At 44.6% G+C, this 24,715-nt stretch overlaps 1 protein-coding gene across 1 annotated transcript in view; it reads right to left on the bottom strand.

The window, feature by feature from the left end:
* Positions 1-24,715, bottom strand: part of LOC110505531 (latent-transforming growth factor beta-binding protein 2) — a 162,842-nt gene that overhangs the window by 31,789 nt on the left and 106,338 nt on the right. The window contains exons 9-15 of the mRNA XM_036962678.2: positions 13,132-13,206; positions 5,153-5,275; positions 4,877-5,041; positions 1,888-2,364; positions 1,160-1,179; positions 935-971; positions 198-296 (exon numbers count right to left, since the gene is read on the bottom strand). Coding sequence (XP_036818573.2) covers positions 198-296; positions 935-971; positions 1,160-1,179; positions 1,888-2,364; positions 4,877-5,041; positions 5,153-5,275; positions 13,132-13,206 — 996 coding nt within the window. The remainder of the gene's footprint in view (positions 1-197; positions 297-934; positions 972-1,159; positions 1,180-1,887; positions 2,365-4,876; positions 5,042-5,152; positions 5,276-13,131; positions 13,207-24,715) is intronic.

The following is a 24,715-nucleotide window of genomic DNA, read 5'->3' on the forward strand; positions in this document are numbered from 1 at the left end:
TCTACATTTAAATAGTTATTGGGGAGCATTATGAGTAGACTGTTCCAATTCATTGAATTACCAAAGCTTGTCACCCCATTAAATCAAACTAAATCTGCGTCTGCTAATGTACTGTACTCATCTAGCATCAGTGGATGTTGAGGCACAGTGGCCAGTGCAGTGGAGACCATGAAGTGTATTGTGACCATGCCTCTCACCTGTGACCTGAGTGGCCACATTGATGGAGGCTGTGTCCTTGCCCTCAGATTCAGGCCCCAGGTTGATGGGAGAGTCAGGAGTCACTTTCTCTACCACATCTACTGGAGACAAAGTTGGAGGACAAGAGAGAGGGAGAGAGACAGAGAGAGAAACATAGAGAGAAAGAGAGAAGAAAGACAGAGAGCGAAAGATAGAAAGACGAGGTGTCAACGTGTCAATGGGCCAATGGGGAGAGCACACTGGATATCCAACAGCCTTGGCTGCTGCTACTTTCCCCTGAGTGACCCAGTATCTGCTTTTCCAACTGGCAATGGCATGACAATCACTCACAAGGTCCTCCTACGGTAGCATGGCAGTGATATAAAGATGAAATATGCCCTTTATGCTTGCTAAAAACAGATAACAGACATCAATCAGCTGGACCCATAGATGGACTCAACCTACAGACTGTCAATGTTTTCATTGGCAGGGGAATCCCGGGGCAGGCTGCCTCTGCTGTGTGCTTTGTGTGAGCAATTTATAGAAAATGGATCAGGACTCCATGTGCCTGACTACTTGATGAATCTCTGTTTTCTCTGGCACTCTCATTGGTTTTATCAATGCACCATGAGGTGTAGGATCACTGTGTAAAAACACCACAGTAAATTACAGGCTGAAACTGTGATTAAGAGTTATGAATATGAACAGACACCATTGTGACGAGGTTCTTTGATGGATTGGGATTTAGATACATTACCTGGGTACTTCAGTGGGGAGTCAGTCGCAACAGGACGCTGTGGAATAAGCAAGAATAGGTTCGAATTTGGTTATAACAAAATTTGTTTCTCTCTTTTGACAGTTTTTACCATAAATGTATTTTTCATATCGATTGCAATTACTTAATACCATAGGAGTCTTAAAGCTAAGACGCTGTGATTTTCTTCTAACATAAACATTTTTTTCTGAGAGAAGAGGAACTCACCGGGTTCAATATTTCCACATCTGTTTGGAGAGAGAGAAGCGGCCGTGTTATCAGTAGAGAAAACTGACATTCGGTTAGCATTACCATGCATTGTCATTGAGATATCAATCCATGTTCTCATCGGGCGTTTTACTGTTTAGACGCCATCTTAAGGTCTTTGTTTCCAATAAAACTCATCTTACAGCACATTTATCCCTAAAGCCAGGGAGAAGACCTTGACTCTGATCATGTACTATAGAGCCTATGGAAACATTTGAAACAGATATCTCAGATAGTGAAGACACAATCCCTAAATATTTATGGTCTCCTTATATAAATAATTTTGCTCGGGCCATGCCGATAATTTATCTCATAACTGTAAATCAGAAGAATGTTTCACAGAAGATCCAGAGGTCGCAGATGTTTGACCTGTGTGGATTAAGTACTCTGCTCAAATGCTTATGGGAGGTGTATTCTGACAGATAGGGGAAGCGAATACTGTTTGATATTTAGTAGATGAGGATAAACCTGTTATTTGTGGAGATAAAAACATCCTGTTGATGTTTTCGTCTGTGTAAATAGCTACTTTATCCTCGTCTACTAAAAGGTTTTCCATTGTGTAACCTCGTAACTTCAGACCCATTTTAATACAGTATGTTGTAGAAATAATATTATCAATGGTCGACTTGCTACCTTATTTGGACACAAATACCTCAATAAAATATGCCTAACAATATAATTGTTCTCACCTTGAGGCTGGCTGGGGGTCTCCCCAGCTGGATGCTGGGTGTCTGGGACTGGATGGAGAGGGTGTTGTGGTTGTTGGGGGGTGTGAGGGTACTGGGGGATCTGGGGAGTCTGGGGGAGCTCTTGCGGGTGCTGTGGATGGTGGGGTTTGTGGGATTGATGAGGGTACTGTGGGGTCTGGGGGTGGTGGGGTATCTCCTGTGGGTGTTGTGGGTGTTGTGGTTGGTGGGGGTGTAGTGTATGCTGTGGTTGATGTGGTTGGCGGTGGTAGGGGTACTGTGGGATCTGTGGGACGTGGGGCAGCTGCTGCGGGGGCTGAGCTGGCTGCTGGGGCAGTTGGGGGTGGCTAGGGTTTTGGGCCTCCCAGGAAACGCCAGTCCTCCTCAGCTCCTCTTCCTCCAGCTGTCTCAGGGAGATCTGCACGTCGGAGCGCGAGTATGTGTAGCCGTGGCCAGCGGGACAGATCTCCTTGAAATGGTCTGCAGGCGTACAGGGGCAAACAAAGAACCATAGAAAACATCATAAGGCCATATTCCCCCCTTGGGCTCCTGAGCTAACATGAAACGCTGCCAGACAGTAATTATGGGTCGTATTTCTGTCTGGTGTTCGCAGCAATACCAAAAGCCATCCATGTAATACCATTATGTACAGCATGCCATACTGTAGTCTCTCCTCTGTGAAGGAGATTGGGTTTCATCCATGGCCAGGGAGGGAGCTGCCAGGGCAGTGACAGCCGTCAGAGAGGCTATCACAGATGGGATGTGGATGTGTCAGATGGGTGTGAACGTTTAAATTAAATTGGGATTGTTAGCATTTAGAAGAAATTTGTGTAATTGAAATAAAACCAAAGAGGAAGACGTGAACTTTAGGCTACTTTAGTAATATGCGCGATACATATTACCAAGACACATGCAATTCTTTCTGCCTGCCCACTCCTCTCTCCGCTCACTTGCTCCTTCTCTTTGCTCATGATGTGAATGTGTGTTCAGTCTTCGGTCTGTTGCGTGTAGAATATCCTAGCCTATTCATTGATGATAGGGCCCTGCTTTACTGAAGTTGCGAGACACATGCAAGCCAAGAAATTGCGAGATACAGCATTCCGTTTGGAGTTGACTCTCCACCACTACGTCACTATCGTTAACAGTTGGGAAAATGGCAGAGAAAGGCAAGTGACAGCAGCGAAGTCCTGTATGACAATAATTTGAGAAGGTAAATGAGAAGGTGATAAAATGCAAATGTACAGTAAATGTAGTACAGGTGCAATGCTTAACCATCTGAAAGGGACGCACCGTGAGACCCAAGGATGGATGGACGGAGTAGCCATGACTGAGGTAGATGGAACTGCATCAACCCCTAGCGGTCATACGCAGGACCATATTTTGCCTTGCGAATTCACATGCAATTTTTTTTTCTTTTTTTCATAGCATTTAAACTAAGAAAAAAATATATGTTTAAAGATATATATTTGTTTTTCATTTGTCACATCCCTAGTTTCAGACACAGGCTCAGGGCAGTGCCAGGGGGGCAGTGTCAGGGGGGGAAGTAGAGGATCATGTAATACTAACTGACCTTTGAACTCTGGGCAGGAGAAGAGTGAGTAAGCGAGCCAGTGCCAGTGTGTGGAGGACTGACTGAAGAAATAAAAGGAGGGTGATTGCATCTCTTTGTGTTGGAGCCCAACACATTTCAACAGGGGTGAATCTATTACAGTTAAATAGTATTGTACCCTGCCTGACCTGGAACACAGGCCTCTATGACAATTTTATAATGGACAAATAATCTCTAGAATATAGATACCAATACTGACAGCACTGTGGTTAGGTGCAACTGTAAATGCAAGAAGCATGGATACGATGAAGTCTCCTAACTGATCTGTCTAATGCGGATAGAGATGGGGATTTGTGCTCCTATTACGACTAATAATGAGTCTGGATGCTCTGTGTTCAACATGGCTCTAACAGCTTGTCACGCCATACAGATGTTGGGATCTTAATTAGATTCCCCTTTTACAGGACAACTTCCTGCAAGGAAATGTAAAACATGTATCGTATTTGAGGTTTAAAAAGGCTTCTGAAGTTTGTAATTTCCACTTGGAAATTTCAGACTTGATTTTCCCTTAAGAAAAATGTATCAACCCCTACAAAAATATCCATGAATTATAATCCACATTATAATTCACATCTCCTGTAGCTGCAGTATTATTTTCCTGCTGTAGCAAACTGTTTCACATGAAGATCCTTCATCTGTACAAAAGTCAGTGTCTGGCGATGACAGGGTAATCAGGCTGTATGTGGACTGCATCTACACATAGAGCAGAGCACTAGTCTGGCATAGCACCATGGAGGTCTGGCTCTCTGATATCGGATCTATGACAACCTCCATGAATCACTTGCCAAAACGGTCACTGCTCTAAATAATGGCCTTTTCTTTGACGTTGAAGATAAAATCGGCAAGAAAAAAAGAGGATGACAACCACAGCCCATGTTTGATTTGGCTTGACTCATTTTTCTTTCTTTGGGAGACATGGCTGGACTATAACTGGCGTTTCTCTCCAAGGGCCTGTGTGATAACACACCATTCACTCCCACTATTATAATATTATACAGTCTCAACATATAAAGGTTCTGTTGTTTTGATCTTATTCCACATCAAACACATTGGGTTATCTTTGAACTGCAATACATGACTGGCTATCCAGGCCAGTATAATATAGTGAGTGAAGCCTGAATGACTGATGTGTTGAGTAGCATGTACTGTATGCTTTCATTAACATCACAATACGCAGCCTAAGATCCCACATTTCGTCCCGCTGTTAAAATCCAACCCAGCCAATGAATGAATCCAACCCAGCCAAGTGTAATCAAACTAGAGATATTTAACGAGTTCATCGAGGTTGTAGTGTTGAGAGAGAGATAAGAGAGAGAAATAAGAGAGAGAAATGAAAGAGAGAGAAGTAAGAGAGAGAAATAGAGAGAGAGGGTGTGTGGGTACCTGTGTCTGGCAGAGGGCACCTCTCGCAGGCCGTGCCCCAGGCCTTGCCCACACGGCTGCAGCAGCAGATCTGTTTGGTGATGTGCTGAGCGAGAGGCAGAGAGCAGATCCCCGCTGACGCTGAGCGGTAACACATCCCCCTCTGGTCCGACACAGCCTTGTCCGCTGTCCGAAAAAACATATACAAGCCTCCATGAGACAGACCTCACAGACCAAGGAAACACCATAAGACAGACAGACCATCAGACGTAACAGGAAGGCAGTAGGAGTACTCACAGACACAGTGGCTCCTGGCAGGGTCCAGCATGTAGCCTGGTTTACAGGTGCATCTGTAGCTTCCTCTGGTATTCAGACACTCAGCGTTCTTACAGATCCCGTTCATCAGACACTCGTTGATGTCTGAGAAAAGAAAACACTCCATGGTAGTACAGTATCTGATTGTTGGGTTGTCATCGTGAAACAGGAAAGGGTCTTCCCCAAACTGTTGCCACAAAGTTGGAATCACAGAATCGTCTAGAATGTAGTGTAAAGATGTCTCTTCACTGGAACTACGGGACCGAGCCCGAACCATGAAAAACAGCCCCAGACCATTATTTCTTCTCCACCAAACATTACAATTGGCACCATGCATTTTGGTAAGTAGAGTTCTCCTGGCATCCGTCAAACCCAGATGGTGAAGCGTGATTCATCACTCCAGAGAACGCGTTTCCACTGCTCCAGAGTCCAATGGCAGTGAGCTTTAGACCCCTACAGCAGACGCTGGCATTGTGCATGGTGATCTTGGCTGGTGTGCGGCTGGTTGGCCATGGAAACCCATTTCATGAAGCTCCCGACGAACAGTTATTGTGCTGACGTTGCTTCCAGAGGCAGTTTGGAACTCGGTAGTGAGTGTTGCAACCGAGGACAGACGCTACATGCTTCAGCACTCGGCGGTCCCATTCTGTGAGTTTGTGCGGCCTACACTTTGCCGCTGAGACGTTGTTGCTCCTAGACGTTTCCACTTCATAATAACAGCACTTAGAATTGACCGGGGCAGCTCTAGCAGGGCAGAAATTTGACAAACTGACTTGTTGGAAAGGTGACATCCTACGACGGTGCCACGTTGAAAGTCACTGAGCTCTTCAGTAAGGCCATTCTACCGCCAATGTTTGTCTATGGAGATTGCATGGCTGTGTGCTCGACTTTATACTGTACAACTGTCAGCAACGGGTGTGGCTGAAATGGCCAAATCCAGTCATTTGAAGGGGTGTCCACATACTTATAGATGCCCTAGATGACATATGATAGATGCCCTAGATGACATATGATAGATGACATATGATAGATGACATATGATAGATGCCCTAGATGACATATGATAGATGCCCTAGATGACATATGATAAATGGCTTTTTTTAACAATATAATACATCAGAGCAGAGTGGAGTGACATCACTAGATAGTGTGAAATGCACGTGAACTGTGTACACACACACACGCTCTATTGTATTTGTTCTTGGTATCTTATCAAATATTTTTTTATAAAACAGAGCAGAGATGGGTATGTCTTAGATTAGCATCCCTGTTCCTACAGTTTATTTCCCACACTGTGACCAAGGTCAATGCATCCTATAAGCTCACGTTAGGAAATATACTGGAGGCAGAGAGTGTTTTTCCCCCTCAACCATGTGTGGAAAGGAGGAAAGATAGCGTGATGGTGAGTGGCGTTTGTTTATGTGTCCATTCAACAGCAGAGAGCTGTGCTCCTGAGTCACCCAGCCAGCCAGAGGAGGTAGCTAGTGGCCCAGGCAGGAGGCAGGAGAAGAGCACCACATGCCTCAGCCTCTTAGTCATGCCACCACATTGGGACCATGCAGGGTTTGTTTTTTCACAGAGTTAAACAAAGAGTAAATCATTAGGCCTTTTCCCATCGCCGTGACGACTGGAACCTGACAAGCTGCCATGGCAAATTTTCCCAATAATAATGTATCTGCTCTTGTTTTGCTGGTGTGCTAGCTGGTGGAAATAGTGAGCTTATAAGGGAACAGGCAGGGTCTGGGGAGTGATGGGAGGCCAAACAAACTATCATGTGAGTACAGGCCTCTCTCTCTATATATACTGTATATACAGTCAGCTCCAAAATAATTGAGACTGTGACACATGTTTTGTTGTTTTGGTGCTGTACTCCAGCACTTTAGATTTGAAATGATGCAGTAACTATGAGGTTAATGTGCAGGCTGTCAACTTTAATTTTAGGGTATTCTAATCCATTTAGAAATTACAGCACTTTTTGTACATTTTAGGGGAGCAAAATTATTGGGACAAATTCCCTTATAAGTGTATTAAAGTAGTCAAAAGTTTAGTACTTGGCCTCATATTTCTAGCACGCGATGATTACATCAAGCTCGTAACTCTACAAACTTGTTGGATGCATTTGTTGTTTGTTTTGGTTGTGTTTCAGATTATTTTGTGACCAATAGAAATGAATGGTAAATAATGTATTGTGTTTTTTTTGGTCACTTTTATAGTAAATTGAGCATTGAGACAATTGAGACATGGATTGTGTATGTGTGCCATTCAGGGGGTGAATGGGCAAGAACAAATATTAAAGTGCCTTTGAATTAGTCAAGAACTGCAAACGTTGCAGTTTTTTTCATGCCCAACAGTTTCCTGTGTTTCTCAAGAACGGGTCCACCACCCAAAGTAAAACTTGACACAACTGTGGGAAGCATTGGAGTCAACATGGACCAGTATCCCTGTGGAACGCTTTCGACAACTTGTAGAATCCAAGCCCCAACAAATTGAGGCTGTTCTGAGGGCAAAAGGGGGTGCAACTCAATATTAGGAAGGTGCTCCTAATGTATTATACACTCAGCGTACTGTATATATACAGTGCATTTGGAAAGTATTCAGAACCCTTGACCTTTTCCGCATTTTGTTACATTACAGCCTTAGTCTAAAATGTATTAAATAAATCATCAATCTACATACAATATCCCATAATGACAAATTGAAAACAGGGTTTTACAAATTTGTATGTATTAAAAATGTATTAAAAATAAAAAACATAAAAAACATATTTACATAAGTATTCAGACCCTTTGCTATGAGACTCGAAATTGAGGTCAGGTGCATCCTGTTTCCATTGATCATCCTTGAGATGTTTCTACAAATTGATTGGAGTCCACTTGTGGTGAATTCAATTGATTGGACATGATTTGGAAAGGCACACACCGGTCTATATAATGTCTCACAGTTGACAATGCATGTCAGAGCAAAAACAAAGCCATGAGGTCAAAGGAATTGTCCGTAGAGCTCCTAGACAGGATTGTGTTGGGGCACAGATCTGTGGCAGGGTACGAAACAATTTCTGCAGCATTGTACATCCCCAAGAACTCAGTAGCCTCCATCCATCTTAAATGGAAGAAGTTTTGAACCACCAAGACTCTTCCTAGAGCTGGCCACCCGGCCAAACTGAGCAATCGAGGGAGAAGGGCCTTGGTTAGGGAGGTAACAAAGAATCCGATGGTTACTCTGACATGGCTCCAGAGTTCCTCTGTGGAGATGTGATAATCTTCCAGAAGGACAAGCATCTCTGCAGCACTCCACCAATCAGGGCTTTATGGTAGAACGGAAGCCACTTCTCAGTAAAAGGCACATGACAGCCCGCTTGGAGTTTGCCAAAAAACACCTAAAGACTCAGACCATGAGAAACAAGATTTTCTTGTCTGATGAAACCAAGATTGAACTCTTTGGCCTGAATGCCAAGGTTCACCTTCCACCAGGACAATGACGCTAAGCACACAGCCAAGACAACGCAGGAGTGGCTCCAGGACAAGTCTCTGAATGTCCTTGAGCGGCCCAGCTAGAGCCCGGACTTGAACCCGATCGAACATCTCTGGAGAGACCTGAAAATAGCTGTGCATCGACGCTACCCATCCAACCTGAGAGAGCTTAAGAGGATCTGCAGAGAATAATGGGAGAAAATCCCCAAATACAGGTGTGCCAAGCTTGTAGCGTCATACCCAAGAAGACTCGAGACTGTAATTGCTGCCAAAGGTCCTTCAACAAAGTACTGAGTAAAGGGTCTGAATACTTATGTACATGTGATATTTTAGTTTTAAATTCTTTACAAATGAGCAAAAATGTATAAAAACCTGATTTTGCTTAGTCATTATGGGGTATTTGTCTGTAGATTGACAAGGAAAAAAACGATTTAATCAATTTTAGAATAAAGCTGTAACGTAACAAACTGGAAAAAGACAAGGGGTCTGAATACTTTCTGAATGCACTGTGTGTGTGTGTGTGTGTGTGTCTGTGTGTGCCTGTGTGCGTGCATGTGTGTTGGTGGTATGGGGGATTAAAAGGGGAACAAGTTTAAGGTCATAAATAGCTGACTCCCCCATGACTTATCCCCAAGCCCCTCTGTTAGTAATGATGTAAACAGGCCGACTCAAGTGTAAGCAAATGGGCGGACATTGTTTCCTGTTTGGGTGAGCCATGGGGCACATAAAGAAGACGCAATGGACAACTCATGTCATGGGGTTATACACTATGAGCTCTGACCAAACCATATCTCTTGGGGAAACGGAACTCTGCTAGCTCCCACTCAGAGAGACAACACTGCTTGTGGAGGCGACAGGGACTATAGGGATGTAGAGCTGAAGGCTGAAGTTTAACGTTAGGCTCAGCCTTCCTTCATCACATGGGGTCTGTAATCCAGGGTCAGGTTGACTCCAGATTAGTGTTAGTGGTACAGTCTGGTCGGGGGTAAGAGATTGGAACTGACAGCCTGTCATGACCTGCACTAATCTCAACACCTATCTGACTTCATGGTTGGTCGCTCACTCATTCTCCAAGAGACATTCTCTGTTATTATATACGCACAGATGGAACACACATAGACGTCCATCAGAGCCCTCCGACAGGTTTCTCATGACGCCATTGTTATTGTAGTAATGACGCGGAATGATGACTCCACCCAAAGAGTCCCCTGACTGCGCTTAAACTGACAACCTGCCGGCCCTGAACTCACCCGACTCGCCATTTCTCACTTTATGACGGCAGGGCCAAAATAAGCTTGTAGAGGATTCACATAAACAACCAGGATAATTATTTACTGTCATTGTAAAGGAAATATCTAGTACTATTGGAGTGGGGACTGGTGGGTCCTCTGTGAAGACTGAGGTGTTTAAATGTTTTGAGTCAGACACTAAACATAAGTCAAGAAGCGAAAAACCCATCCATTTGAGGATTTGGGAAGAATAAGTGTTCCTTTTCCAAATCTTCTCAGATACATGTAAGAACTTGACCGGTCCTTAGATGGAACATCTGTCAAATCTCAATCCATAATGTGAGAGTTCAGTGACCAGCCGGAGGAAGACGACACGACAGCACCATCCTCAGGGGACAGGTACTCAGTGTAAAGCCAATTAGTACACAGCTGGGCCCACTAATTGCTTTGTGTCTTCCTCTATATTGGTGTGCCAGGAGAGGAGCTGGGGGACGATTGGGAGTAGAGACATGGGGTTTTCCTACCTCAGAGAAAGCGTTTGTGTATGGGGCACCTTGTCTCTCTGTTAACCAAGGCAGGCTATAGGTAGAGAGGAGTGTTCCTCTTGTAACTATTATGAGTAGACGATAGTCTAAAGACAGGAGTAGCCGTTTGTTGTTTTTGTTTTGCTTTTTTTGGCCACGGCCTTTTGGTCAATGGCATAGTTTATGTTTATTTATTTTGTTACGCAGTTGTTTCAGAGTTGGACGCTCCCTGCACGGGAGTTATTTTTGTCAGGTGAAAGAAGACCCGTTTAGTAAACAATGCAAGAGGAACCACAACCACTGCCTCTGGTCTGTTCATTTTATACCTCCCGCCTGTGTTAGGGTGCTTCGACAAGCTGATCCGTTCACAATAACATCTCGATATAGGCTAACTAACAATATGACCTGCTGTCTATAGAGACTTAAGCCCCCACTCACAACAGAAACAGCACATACTAAGTGTATGGCAGTGAGGCCATAGATGTTCCACTACATAAGCAGCCCTATATATATTCATGGTGACTCCAGCTGACCCAGTTTCTCTGGATAAGGATAAGGGCCTGTCCGGAGGTCACAAAACAGCTTGTGTTTCCAGGGGGACATCTTATCTGTGACGTCTGTGCTCAGACACAGGGTAGGACACAATACTTTTTCTCCTACTCTGAAATACAGAGCAAGAAGCTCAAGGCGAGGAGTCACGCTTTGGCAAGGAGGACACCCGTTTGATAATAATGACAGAATCACTGAAAAATCAGCTTTTTGCCTCCTTGGCAGTTGTTCTGAGGGGTAAAATAAAATAATTTTGTGGAATGGAGCTCCAGCTGAATTGGAACAAGACTTTGAAGCTGGCCAGTAAATATTGTGAATATCTGTCAGTTTGGTTTTCCAGCCTCCAAAAATGAGGGACTGTGAGGGGAGAACATCTTGAAGTGATCAGAAAAAGCCAGCTGAATTAAAGTCAGATAAATTACTTTACTGGCAACTCTTGACACCCTTTTGGACAGCATAAAAAGTGTCTTTGTCCACCGCTTTTTTTTAATATAAATATGAGGAATGCAAAATAATTTAGCATATTAATAACTCCATCACCACAAATAAGAAACACCCACAGTATCCACAATACACTCTACTACAGTAGTTGCCGTGCAACTTGTTGGAATTTACTGTTGATGATGACCCATCTAATAAAATAAAACGAATCTTCTTGTTTTACATTGTGTGTATTTTTTTGTTGTCTGTGATGTGCATTTCAAACCATTATAACATCTAAAATGATCTGTTGATGATGGTACACTCCATAAGATTAAGTGTGCAATGTCATCCAGATTAAAAAAACATAAATCAAGTCTTTGGAAGTTGGGAGTGGAAGAGCTGGTCATAAATCTAACTGATAGTCCTTAGCACTGACAGAAACTATATTTGGAGAATAGCACGAGAAACATCCAGAAATCACTGATGTATGAGGTAATGCATATATCTTCAGGCCAAAATAGACCTATTGATCTTTGAATTCCAATATGATTTAACACCATCTTATATGTGATTCTCTCCCTCTTTGTGGTTGTCTACAGCAGTGTTTCCCAACTCTGGTCCTCCAGTTCCCCCAATAGTACAATTTGTTTGCTGTAGCCCCGGACAAAAATACCTGATTCAACTTGTCAAGGGCTTGATGATTAGTTGACAAGTAAAATCAGGTGTGGTTGTCCGGGGCCACAACAAAATATGTACTGTTGGGGGTACTGGTCTACAGTATCTACAGCATCCAGTGGATGTACGTTGTGGGAGGATATCTCTTCTATAGCCGTCAGCAGGATGACAGGGCCCACTAAAAGGCAGTGAGGAGGGAGGCATCCAACACATTCAGGGACGGACGGACACAGTTTGTTTTCACACACAGATGGATGGGTGAGCTGGAAGTCACGCCGTCTATCCCCCGCTGACAGATTGAGTGGGAGTGTTGAGAACAAACTGTAACAGAAGTTTAACAAAAGGCTTTGGCTATATAGCTCCATACAGACCTCCACAGAGCAATTAAAAACACCACTCCCTCCTGGGGAATATTAGGGCAGCTGAACTCTGACCCAGGCCACAGCTTGTTGTACCCATGACCCTGTTCCCAGTGGGCTAGACATATAGACAGGAATACTTTTATACAGGCCCTGGGGGTTTGTTAAGCATGGTCATGTATGGGCAGTCACTGTACAACTGTTCTTATCACAATACAGACATAACGTTTTGAGAATAGGGTGTGGTGGAGTGTGGCTGCAACACAATGCATGTATGGGGGTTGACTTGGGTCATTTGAATTCAATGCAGACATATTGTTAGAATACAATCTGCTCTCTGCTCTCTGTTCATCGCTTCTGCTACTCTCTGTTCATCATATATGCATAGTCACTTTAACAATACCTTCATGTACATACTACCTCAATAAGCCTGACTAACAGGTGTCTGTCTGTATATAGCCTTGCTACTCTTTTTTCACGTGTCTTTTTACTGTTGTTTTATTTCTTTACTTATCTACACACACATATACCTTTTTTCCCCCAGCACCATTGGTTAGAGCCTGTAAGTAAGCGTTTCACTGTAAGGTCTACTACACCTGTTGTATTCGGCACACGTGACAAATAAACTTTGATTTGATTTGATCTATGAGAAAAAATTAAATGACAGTTCTTCAGGCACTATTGGTATTACTAAACACAATCAAACAACAAGACATCTTTCATTCCCCTTACCTTGACAATGAGTCATGTTCATCCTTTTGTAACCCTTAGGGCATTCCACTTGTCCGTTCGCAATCACTGCATACGCTGCGGGAAAAGGAAAATAAAGAAGGTGATGAGTGAGAGCACTGATTAGAGAAAGAGAAATTATCACACTGCTTGTCTACTTTAAAAAACATTGCATCCATATGACACAGAGGGAGGGAGGGAGGGAGGGAGGGAGGTGGTTCATGTGTAGCATGGGAGCATATAAGTTACAGATGTGCTGAGCTTGGCAGGGGGAGAAATGAGACGGGGACCCACAGCTGGGCCCTGCGGGACACCACAATGCTGCCATGTAAACGAATCCCCATTAACTACAGTTATACGACAGCACTGCCATCACGCACAATCATCAACACCGCACGTCATTTTTAATCATATTACCCAGAGGTCCACAGCCCTGGGGACACATACACAGTGAAAGAGAGCCTGTATATCATAAATTGTTTCGAGAAAACACATGCCACAGCCATGACCTGTGTCACCAACCACGGCGAAAATCCACTTAAACACCAGACTAATGCTTCATGTGTACACGCCAGGAATGATGAGGAATGTAGGTTTACTGGGGTTCTTACGAGGATGCTGCGCATATTTTTTCTTGCTTGTTCTACTATATAACAATAACAATCTCCTCATGTAGCATGTCCTTCAGCGAGGTACTTTAGAGGTTCACAGAAGCGGTGTTGTAAATAACGCTCTGTGTTTGTTCATGCCCCCGGCGTGGCCATACACTTGCTGACAGAGGCCTGAAAACATGATGTCATTATTCATTCGGCGGCACCCAGTCAGGGTGCAGGGCATGCTCAATTAGTTGTTGGGACAGGGAAGGAGGCTATTCTCAATATCAGATGGCCAGGACTGAGGCTTCACTTGTGGGGAAGGTAGGGGGTAATCAGAGCCGATTGCTGGACAGAATCAAAGTGATTAGTCACAGATTTCACAGTTATGGAAAGGTGAAAGAGGAGACGCAGGAGAAGAGTCTCCTAGAATATCATCAGACACATGTTGAAAGGATAACGGTCCTCTTCATGATTTAGTAGTGTCTGGCTAGGGTGGATTTTTCATTTCAACATAATGGGACAGTAGTGTATTCACTCCCTTTACATCCAGCGGAAGAGCAGAGAATGTTTTTCATGTGACTTCCAGACCATTCTTAGCTTTTCTAGTTCATCAGATTGTGAGCGGAACCACACAATTGACAAGCCTTCAAAAGAATGTTGATATCTCATACGTACATTTGATCTCATTTTCAGCATATACACTACCGTTCCAAAATTTTAGAACACCTACTCATTGAAGGGTTTTTCTTTATTTTTTACTATTTTCTACATTGTACAATAATGGTGTAGACATCAAAACTATAAAATAACACATATGGAATCATGTCGTAACCAATATAGTGTTAACCTTTTTGGGATAGGGGGCAGCATTTTCCCCTTTGGATGAATAGCGTGCCCAGAGTGAACTGCCTCCTACTCTGTCCCAGATGCTAATATATGCATATTATTATTAGTATTGGATAGAAAACACTCTGAAGTTTTTAAAACTGTTTGAATGATGTCTGTGAGTATAACAGAACTCATATGGCAGGCGAAAACCTGAGAAAAATCCAACCAGAAAGTGGGACATCTGAGGTTTGTAGTTTTTTAAAGCTTTGCCTACCGAGTACACATTGAGATATTGATGAGGTTGCACTTCCTAGGGCTTCCACTAGATGTCAACTGTCTTTTTGAAAGTTGAATGAGGATTCTACTATAAAGGAGAGGCTCATGAGACCTGTTTGAGTCAGTGGTCTGGCAGAGAGCCTCGGTCTCATGACGCGCGCTCCCGACAGAGTTACCTCGCGTTCCAGTGCTTTTTCTGAAGACAGAAATTCTCCGGTTGGAACATTATTGATGTTTTATGTTAAAAACATCCTAACGATTGATTCCATACATAATTTGACATGTTTCTAAAGGACTGTAATGGAACTTTTTGAGTTTATTGTCTGGATGAAATGCTCGCACCTCATGAAGATGGATTACTGGGCTGAACACGCTAACAACAAGTGGCTATTTGGACATAAATGACGGACTTTACGGAACAAATCAGTCATTTATTGTCGAACTGGGATTCCTGGGAGTGTCTTCTGATGAAGATCATCAAAGGTAAGTGAATATTTATGGTGTTGTTTCTAACTTTGTTGATTCCAAAATGGCGGCTATTACTCTGGCTGTTTTGGGTTCTGAGCGCCATTCTCAGATTATGCTTTTTCAGTAAAGTTTAAAAAAAATCTGGCACAGCGGTTGCATTAAGGAGAAGTCTATCTTTTAATTCTGTGAATAACACTAGTATCTTTTATCAATGTTTATTATGAGTATTTCTGCTAAAATCACCGGATGTTTTGGAATCAAAACATTACTGCACGTAAGGCGCCAATGTAAACTGAGATTTTTGGATAAAAATATGCACATTATCGAACAAAACATACATGTATTATGTAACATGATGTCCTATGAGTGTCATCTGCTGAAGATCATCAAAGGTTAGTGATTAATCTTATCTATATTTCTGCTTTTTGTGACTCCTATCTTTGGCTGGAAAAATGGCTGTGTGTTTTGTGACTTGGCTCTGACCTAACATAATTGTTTGTTGTGCTTTAGCTGTAAAGCATTTTTTAAAATCGGACACGATGGGTAGATTAACAAGATGTTTATCTTTCATTTGCTGTATTGGACTTGTTAATGTGTGAAAGTTACATATTTAAAAAAATATATTTTTGAATTCCGCTCGCTGCCTGTTCAGCGGAATGTTGTCGAGGGGTTCCACATGTGCTAGAAAGGTTAAACAAATCAAAATATATTTTACATTTGAGATTCTTCAAATAGCCACCCTTTGCCTTGATGACAGCTTTGCACACTCTTGGCATTCTCTCAACCAGCTTCACCTGGAATGCTTTTCCAACAGTCTTGAAGGAGTTTCCCACATATGCTGAGCACTTGTTGGCTGCTTTTCCTTCACTCTGTGGTCCAACTCATCCCAACCATCTCAATTTGGTTGAGGTCAGGAGATTGTGGAGGCCAGGTCATCTGATGCAGCACTCCATCAGTCCTTCTTGGTAAAGTAGCCCTTACACAGCCTAGAGGTGTTATGGGTCATTGTCCTGTTGAAAAACAAATGATAGTCCCACTAAGCCCAAACCAGATGTGATGGCGTATCGCTATCGCTGTGGAATGCTGTGGTAGCCATGCTGGTTAAGTGTGCATTGAATTCTAAATAAATCACAGACATGTGGAGATCATCCGTTCACCCACACCGCGTCTCACAAATACACAGCGGTTGGAACCAAAAATCTCAAATTTGGACTCCAGACCAAAATACAAATTTCCACCAGTCTAATGTCCATTGCTCGTGTTTCTTGGCCCAAGCAAGTCTCTTCTTCTTATTGGTGTCTTTTAGTAGTGGTTTCTTTGCAGCAATTCAACCATAGAAGCCTGATTCACACAGTCTCCTCTGAACAGTTGATGTTGAGATGTGTCTGTTACTTGAACTCTGTGAAGCATTTATTTGGGGTGAAATTTCTGAGGCTGGTAACGCCAATGAACTTATCCTCAGCAGCAGAGGTAACTCTGGGTCTTCCATTCCTGTGGTGGTCCTCATGAGAGCCAGTTTCATCAAGGCGCTTGATGGTTTTTGCAACTGCACTTAAAGAAAGTTCTGGAAATGTTCCGTATTGACTGACCTTAATGTCTTAAAGTAAGGTTGGACTGTCGTTTCTCTTTGCTTATTTGAGCTGATCTTGCCATAATATGGACTTGGCATTTTACCAAATAGGGATATCTTCTGTATACCCCCCACCTTGTCACAACACAACTGATTGGCTCAAATGCATTAAGAAGGGAAAAAAATCCACAAATTAACTTTTAAGAAGGCACACTGTTAATTGAAATGGATTCCAGGTGACTACCCCATGAAACTGGTTGCGAGAATGCTGGACCACAGAGTGAAGGAAAAGCAGCCAACAAGTGCTCAGCATATGTGGGAACTCCTTCAAGACTGTTGGAAAAGCATTCCAGGTGAAGCTGGTTGAGAGAATGCCAAGAGTGTGCAAAGCTGTCATCGAGGCAAAGGGTGGCTATTTGAAGAATCTCAAATATAAAATATTTTTTGATTTGTTTAACTCTTTTTTGGTTACTGCATGATTCCATATGTGTTTTTTCAAAGTTTTGATGTCCTCACTATTATTCTACAATGTAGAAAATAGTAAAAATAAAGAAAAACCCTTGAATCAGTAGGTGTTGTAAAACTTTTGACCGGTAGTGTATGCACACACACACTCATTAATAGCTTGCAATATGCACACAGTATGGCACACTACATGTGAGCTCCATAAGTACCTTCAATATCTTTGCTCTTACACAGTATCTATAACGTCAATTGGAGCACAGCAGGAATTTCGCCACCAGTACCAATGAAAACATGTTCTCTTCCCTCCAGGCTCTTCTCCGGCTGAGTGGGCCCTGAGGGGACGTTTATCTTCAGGCAACGCTGCAGCAGATTGCAGGGTGTTGATCTGGAGGCCTGGGAGTGACAGACAGTGGTGTCGCAGGCCACCTGGCAGACAGTGGTGTCGCAGGCCGCCTGGCAGACAGTGGTGTCGCAGGCCGTCTGGCAGACAGTGGTGTCGCAGGCCGCCTGGCAGACAGTGGTGTCGCAGGCCGCCTGGCAGACAGTGGTGTCGCAGGCCGCCTGGCAGACAGTGGTGTCGCAGGCCGCCTGGCAGACAGTGGTGTCGCAGGCCGCCTGGCAGACAGTGGTGTCGCAGGCCGTCTGGCAGACAGTGGTGTCGCAGGCCGCCTGGCAGACAGTGGTGTCGCAGGCCGCCTGGCAGACAGTGGTGTCGCAGGCCGCCTGGCAGACAGTGGTGTCGCAGGCCGCCTGGCAGACAGTGGTGTCGCAGGCCGCCTGGCAGACAGTGGTGTCGCAGGCCGCCTGGCAGAAAGTGGTGTCGCAGGCCGCCTGGCAGACAGTGGTGTCGCTGGCCGCCTGGCAGACAGTGGTGTCGCAGGCCGCCTGGCAGACAGTGGTGTCGCAGGCCGCCTGGCAGACAGTGGTGTCGCAGGCCGCCTGGCAGAGAGTGGTGTCGCAGGCCGCCTGGCAGACAGTGGTGTCGCAGGCCGTCTGGCAGACAGTGGTGTCGCAGGCCGTCTGGCAGGTAAGCAGATGGTGGGTCAACAGGACCTGATAAGAGCCCCTCTCATACAACCCATCAATCTAGACACCAGGGCAGTGCAAATAGGTCCGGCATCCCCTCAGCCACAGCAGCACATCTGCCCTTTACTCAGTGTAGCACTGATGTAAAGCTGACCCTGCAGTCAGCCTTCCTTCTCCTCTGTTTGTTTGGGAACCCCCCGTCATTTATTTTCCTTTTCCTTCCTACACAGGCGACAAGCTGTTAATTGGAATTTTTTTTGTGGAATTCTGATTCCAGATCCAGCTGCCAAAGTTGTCTCCGTTTGTGGTACTGGTGAACCTCAGTTCATCAGCAGGCTATCAATATCGCAGGGAGGAGAAAGAATAGGGGGAGATCTTGTAGTCTACCTGGAATGTGCCATCAATCTGTCTTATTTATGGTGTTTTCCCATCTGTGTTCTGAGTGGTTGTGAGAGTCTAACAGTATGAGTTCATACTGTTGGTCATGACGTGACTCAGTGATCACTGAAGGAGGCAGTAAGGCTGTAGTATCTGCAGGTTCACACAGCAGATCAGAAGTGGATCAGACCAGACGGGAGCTCCCCTGCAGGGTCAGGGTCGGGGATAATCGTGTCAAAGCGAAGCGGCTATTCCGGTCCCGCCCTGCACCCCTGGAATCCCCAGAGAGGCCTCTGGGTAATGAGCTGTTGTGACAGGGCGGTGGGCGAGGCGGGTGTGAACCCCTATGAGAACAGGATCAGTCTGCCCTGATTGACTGCAGGGGCACATGCCAAGGGATGCCTGGCAGGGCGCAGGCCTCCTTACAAGGGAAAACGAGTTATAGGCCAGTATAATGGACAGCAAACCCAAAGAGTGAAATGTACTGGAAGCTATGTATCTAGGATATATGCTAGTTCAGGATGTTTTGTAACCTACTGTGGGTAGAATGCCACTGTGGAATGGACGTGCCATGCCGTCATGCTGACCCAGACAATGTTCATTGTCACAGATCCCAATGCAGTGAAACGCAAGAGTGACCTCGCTGCATCATTAGTGTTCCCCTTGGTTACGTGGATGCTGGGACAGAGAGACCAGACTGGCCCATCTTCATTGTGCTTTACAAAGAGGAAGTACAGGGACACAGACTGTTGGCCCCACTTGTTCCCCTCCATTCATTCATTGCACTTTACCAAAAGACTTTGTCACCCTTGACTGATTTGTTGTACTTCACCAGTCATCTCTAAATTGTGTCAGGCATTTTATTTGCAACCAGTAATATTTGCTTGTAAACAGTTGAAGCCTCATAACATTTCTTAATAGGTGGCATCACTTTCTTTTGAGAGCCTACTCTAAAACAGGAGTCAAAGCTAACTCAGCACGTTCTTTGAAATAGGCCATTTGAGATGTGGGTGTTTACAGAGGGAATGAGAGAGGAGGATAGGCAAAAGGGGAGTGAAGGTAAGAAAAGAGCGAGAGGGAAGGAGTCTGAAGGGAAAGGAGCGCGCCTAGTCAAATGGGTTCTGCTTGACAGAAATCTTTAATTGGTAATTTAGTGCAATCATTATGTGGACCACCTGGCCTGAGGGAGGCTTCTATTCGCCTGCTTAGACGTACGAGTGCCAGGCACACCCATCACAGGCTGAGAGCACGGTACTGAACCCACAATGTACTGTACTGCCTCAACCCCAATATACTGCTCCTCCATGGGGCCTGCCCTGGGTCACCCCCTACTCCCAGGCTTATCCCGGAGCCTAGCTGGAGAACCTGAGAAGAAGTAGTAGACCAGAGAGGGGGAATGGATGTGAGTCACAGGAGGATGGGAGACAGTCATCTCTATCCATTCCAAAGTTAGCCATTCTATAGGAACATAGCAGACATGAGTGCCAAGAACCTTTAAAACCCTTTAAGCGACTTGCTTACTGAGAACAGACGGCCATGGGACAAACTGGTGCCATGGAGGGGTAAACCCAACACAATCCTTTAATCACAAGGAGATGAAGATGAGAAAGAACCCATGTCCCTCTGGCCTCCAGGCCAACGACTGATTACAGAAAACAGCTAAGGGGAAGTCATTTGCTTTCAAAGCAGAACGTCTCATTGGCACAAGCCAAGTTTGCCATTCTGGCACAGCCCATATCACGAGCCCTGTAAATAAGCCCCAGCTGCCAGCCAGTCAAGCGCTGGGGCATCAGATGAGACGAGACAGCCACATGGACCTAACATCAACATCCCCATGATGAGATCAGCCTCAGACACCACACACTCATGCAAAGCTAACATTTGCTTTCTTAAAAAGCTCCAGTATACCAGCTTGGAGTTTGATATGGGGTAAATGACATTCCCAGCTGTGTGTTCATAGGCACAGACAATTACCATGTTTTGACAGACATTGTATAAAGACAATGCAGCTGGTCCGATCAAGGCATTTATTTCATCAAATGAAATCAACTGTATTTATAAAGGCCTTTTCACATCATGAGATGTCGCAAAGTGCTTCTCCCTCATGTTCGGCTTGGCTTAATCCTTCTTCAAAAACATTATATTTATCTCAGTTTTTAACATAATTTGATGCTTTTTGCATCTGTTTGTAGTTTGACCGTTTTTTTAATTTTGTTCTGTCCTCCCTTCTTTACGACGCCCACAGCGGTGTGGCTGTGACCTCCCATTTAAATAGACACACATTCTTCCATAATCTCCCACTGCTGCCACTTGACATGAAATATTTACCACTGGGGGTGAGGCCAAGAGATGAAATGGTATAGTCCATACCCCATGATGAACAGGCTAAACATGTATCATATCCAGCCATGCAACAGAGATTTCATTTCCATGTGCCTCCAACTCACTGGCACAGTGCCTTGGACTTAGCAGTCCTCTCCGGGCCAGATAGATAGATACTGTATGTCTGCATTGGGATGCATTCCTGCTCGCAGTCAGGCCCAGTCAGCCCCCATTAGCCACACTGCTGTCTAGCTAATAGATTCCATCACACTGTTTGTACCCGGCATTAAGCTAAATCAACACAGAGCGAATCAGAACCTGTCAAAGGATGGCAACGTCTCTGTCTAATCACCATGAGAGAGGCTGCAGTGGCAGAGAGCGAGAGCAGCCTGGAACCTTGGCACGGACTACAGCACATGTTCAGCTCTGTCTGTGTTGTTCTGAACAAGTCGCCCCATCACTGGGTTTGGATGTTGGTCATTAACAAGTGTTCAATGTTTGATCACTGCTAATAAAAAGTACTAGGCACATGCTTTGGTCTTAAATGGGCAGATTCAATAGTTCTCCATGGGACTGGAAGGGATGATCTCATGTAGGGTGATTTGGAACAGGGCCTTCTTCTCCTCCTTCTCATCTTATTTGATTAATCTGATGCTCAGGAATAACATTCCTATGAGAGAGAGATAGTAGAGTCAGAGGGAGGTTGCTCCCTCAGTATGGGGCGGGCCTGCTGGTGTGGTCGGGGTTGAGGAAGGAGGGGCAGAGGGCTGACATCATCATGCTGTGACATCATGCTGTGACCTCGGTGGCCTGGGGAGGTAGTGGCTCCAGGGCCAGAGGCCAGGGCTCCTGTGGGTGTGTCTGTGATTTATGTTGGCCCCGGGGAACTCTGTTCCTGCTCCCTGGGAAGCAACCCGGAGTGGGAGAGTCACTTGGAGGGAAGACTTCCTGGAATGACAGATAGGGAGACGACCGGAGCCATGCTTCATGGAATTGAATAAGCCATGGAACACACTGGTACAGATGGCCACTTAGAAATAAAATGACTATGGGTGGCCAGCTACTCCATTTAAAGTCAGAAACAGCCATGCCACTCTCGCACCAGGTCATAGGGTCACACTCAGGGCAGAGGCAGTCACACTTTTTCTTCTAAAGTACCTCAGATCAGTTTTCACATGAACCTTTCACTTAAAGTGATCCACAATGCAGAAAACCCCAACAAACAGTCTGAATGACACTGATCTACCTATCATTGTTCTGATCTACTGTATCTACAAGTAGCTGGATTCACTTTATTGGGTACGTTTCCCAATATACTGTACTTTGAAAGCAAATTAGCTGTCAATCAACTCCATACCCCACATTGGCCTTGCCTCATCCAATCAGGTGTCATCTTGCAGTCTAGGGGGACAAGCAGCTCTAATTGCTTACATCTCCTCTCCTGTCAGAGGACACACTTCAACATTTCAGCCATAAGCCTGAAATTTAAATAAGGTCTGGCGCTGTTTTCTCTCAATTCAATTCAATTCAATTCAAGGGGCTTCATTGGCATGGGAAACATATGTTAAGTTAATGTTAAGCAAGTGAAGTAGATAATATACAAAAGTGAAATAAACAATAAAAATTAACAGTAAACATTACACTCACAGAAGTTCCAAAAGAAGACATTACAAATGTCATATCATGTATTTATACAGTGTTGTAACGATGTACAAACGGTTAAAGTACATAAGGGAAAATAAATAAGCATACACTGGTTGACCTTTTCTTGTGGTCTCTCTCTCTCTCTCTCTCTCTCTCTCTCTCTCTCTCTCTCTCTCTCTCTCTCTCTCTCTCTCTCTCTCGCTCTCTCTCTCTCTCTCTCTCTCTCAGCCTCAGCCTCAGCCTCATATGAACCAGAGAGAGAGGAGAGATGGACATATGAACCAGAGAGAGAGAGGAGAGACGTAAATATGAACCAGAGAGAGAGAGGAGAGATGGACATATGAGCCAGAAAGAGAGAGGAGAGATGGACATTCGAACCAGAGAGAGAGAGGAGAGATGGACATATGAGCCAGAGAGAGAGAGGAGAGATGGACATACGAACCAGAGAGAGAGAGGAGAGATGGACATATGAGCCAGAGAGAGAAAGGAGAGATGGACATACGAACCAGAGAGAGAGAGGAGAGATGGACATACGAACCAGAGAGAGAGAGGAGAGATGGACATACGAACCAGAGAGAGAGAGGAGAGATGGACATACGAACCAGAGAGAGAGAGAGGAGAGATGGACATACGAACCATAGAGAGAGAGGAGAGATGGACACATGAACCAGAGAGAGAGAGGAGAGATGGACACACGAACCAGAGAGAGAGAGGAGAGATGGACATATGAACCAGAGAGAGAGAGGAGAGATGGACACATGAACCAGAGAGAGAGAGGAGAGATGGACATATGAACCAGAGAGAGAGAGGAGAGATGGACATATGAACCAGAGAGAGAGAGGAGAGATGGACATATGAACCAGAGAGAGAGAGGAGAGATGGACCAGGATCTTATTTTATCTGAAGTTCATTACTCACTGAAATGTGCAGCATGTGGGTTTATAGTGCATTCGATCCTAAAGGGCTGAACGGGGCTGGGGCTGGTGCTGGGGCTTCCACAGTGTCACTGTCATTACCTCCATTACGTCAACTTCCCTCCCAAAAACACACACCCGTTGGTTTCCCCACCGCACTGCGGCTTCCTCCACTCCATATAACAATAATAATACTTTATCTGCCTAAAACAACAGAGTAGTCTGGCAGTGTCTTGGATTGATGTCTTTCACTGAATCAGTCAGAGAGTTCAGTGATTCCCTCCCATTGGATAGAGGGAGAACTATAGGAGAATAACGTGGGAATGGTGTGGAGATCACAGTCAGGACTGAAGCCAAGATAGGCAACAGAGAACGAGACATCCTGGCACTTGGATCTGAGCAGAGGAGACATTAAAAGGTTCCGGGAAACAGTAGGTCTGGATTTAGCATTCCTTAATGGAACCACATTCGACACTAGTTCTTAAACAGCTAAGCGACATAGTTCTCAGTGTCTACAAAATATGTTGTTAAGAGGCTCCTGTTGCGGTGACACTTGTTTTCAATGGCCTGTATGTTTTACAAACAATAATAAACTGACGGGTGTTGCGTGAGTCACACCCAAAAACAAGCTGGGCATTATGACCTCAGCATCACAAGCTCGGAGAGGAGAGACACAAGCCTCTCTCATTGAGGTAAATGACTAGTTTCCAGATACTTGTCATCAAGCCATCAACTGACCTGGCTGGGAGCAGTCCAAGACAGATGTACGGGATGACAAAATGATTACTCTTCATTAGCGCGTGTCCACTTGTTTAAGTTACTACATAGTACACAAAGTATAATGAAGCCAGCTAAAGCGGGTTCTGGCCATATTAATAATACAGGGAACCATAAGACTGGAAAGGAATGCCAAGTAATTCCCCATAAAGTCCTTCAAAGTATGCACCAATCAGCATGGGACATACAGTATGTGGCTTCATCTTTCCCTCTTTTGTCTTTCATTCTCTCATCTCCAGCGACTCTGCGTGTGACCCGGGACCAAGGCCCAAGCTGCCCCGAAACAACTACACAATGAGAGAATGGAGGGATAGTTCTGTTTC

The sequence above is a fragment of the Oncorhynchus mykiss genome, chromosome 25, assembly GCF_057628025.1.
Source record: "Oncorhynchus mykiss isolate SJ-2025 chromosome 25, ASM5762802v1, whole genome shotgun sequence".
Taxonomy (NCBI): Eukaryota; Metazoa; Chordata; class Actinopteri; order Salmoniformes; family Salmonidae; genus Oncorhynchus; species Oncorhynchus mykiss.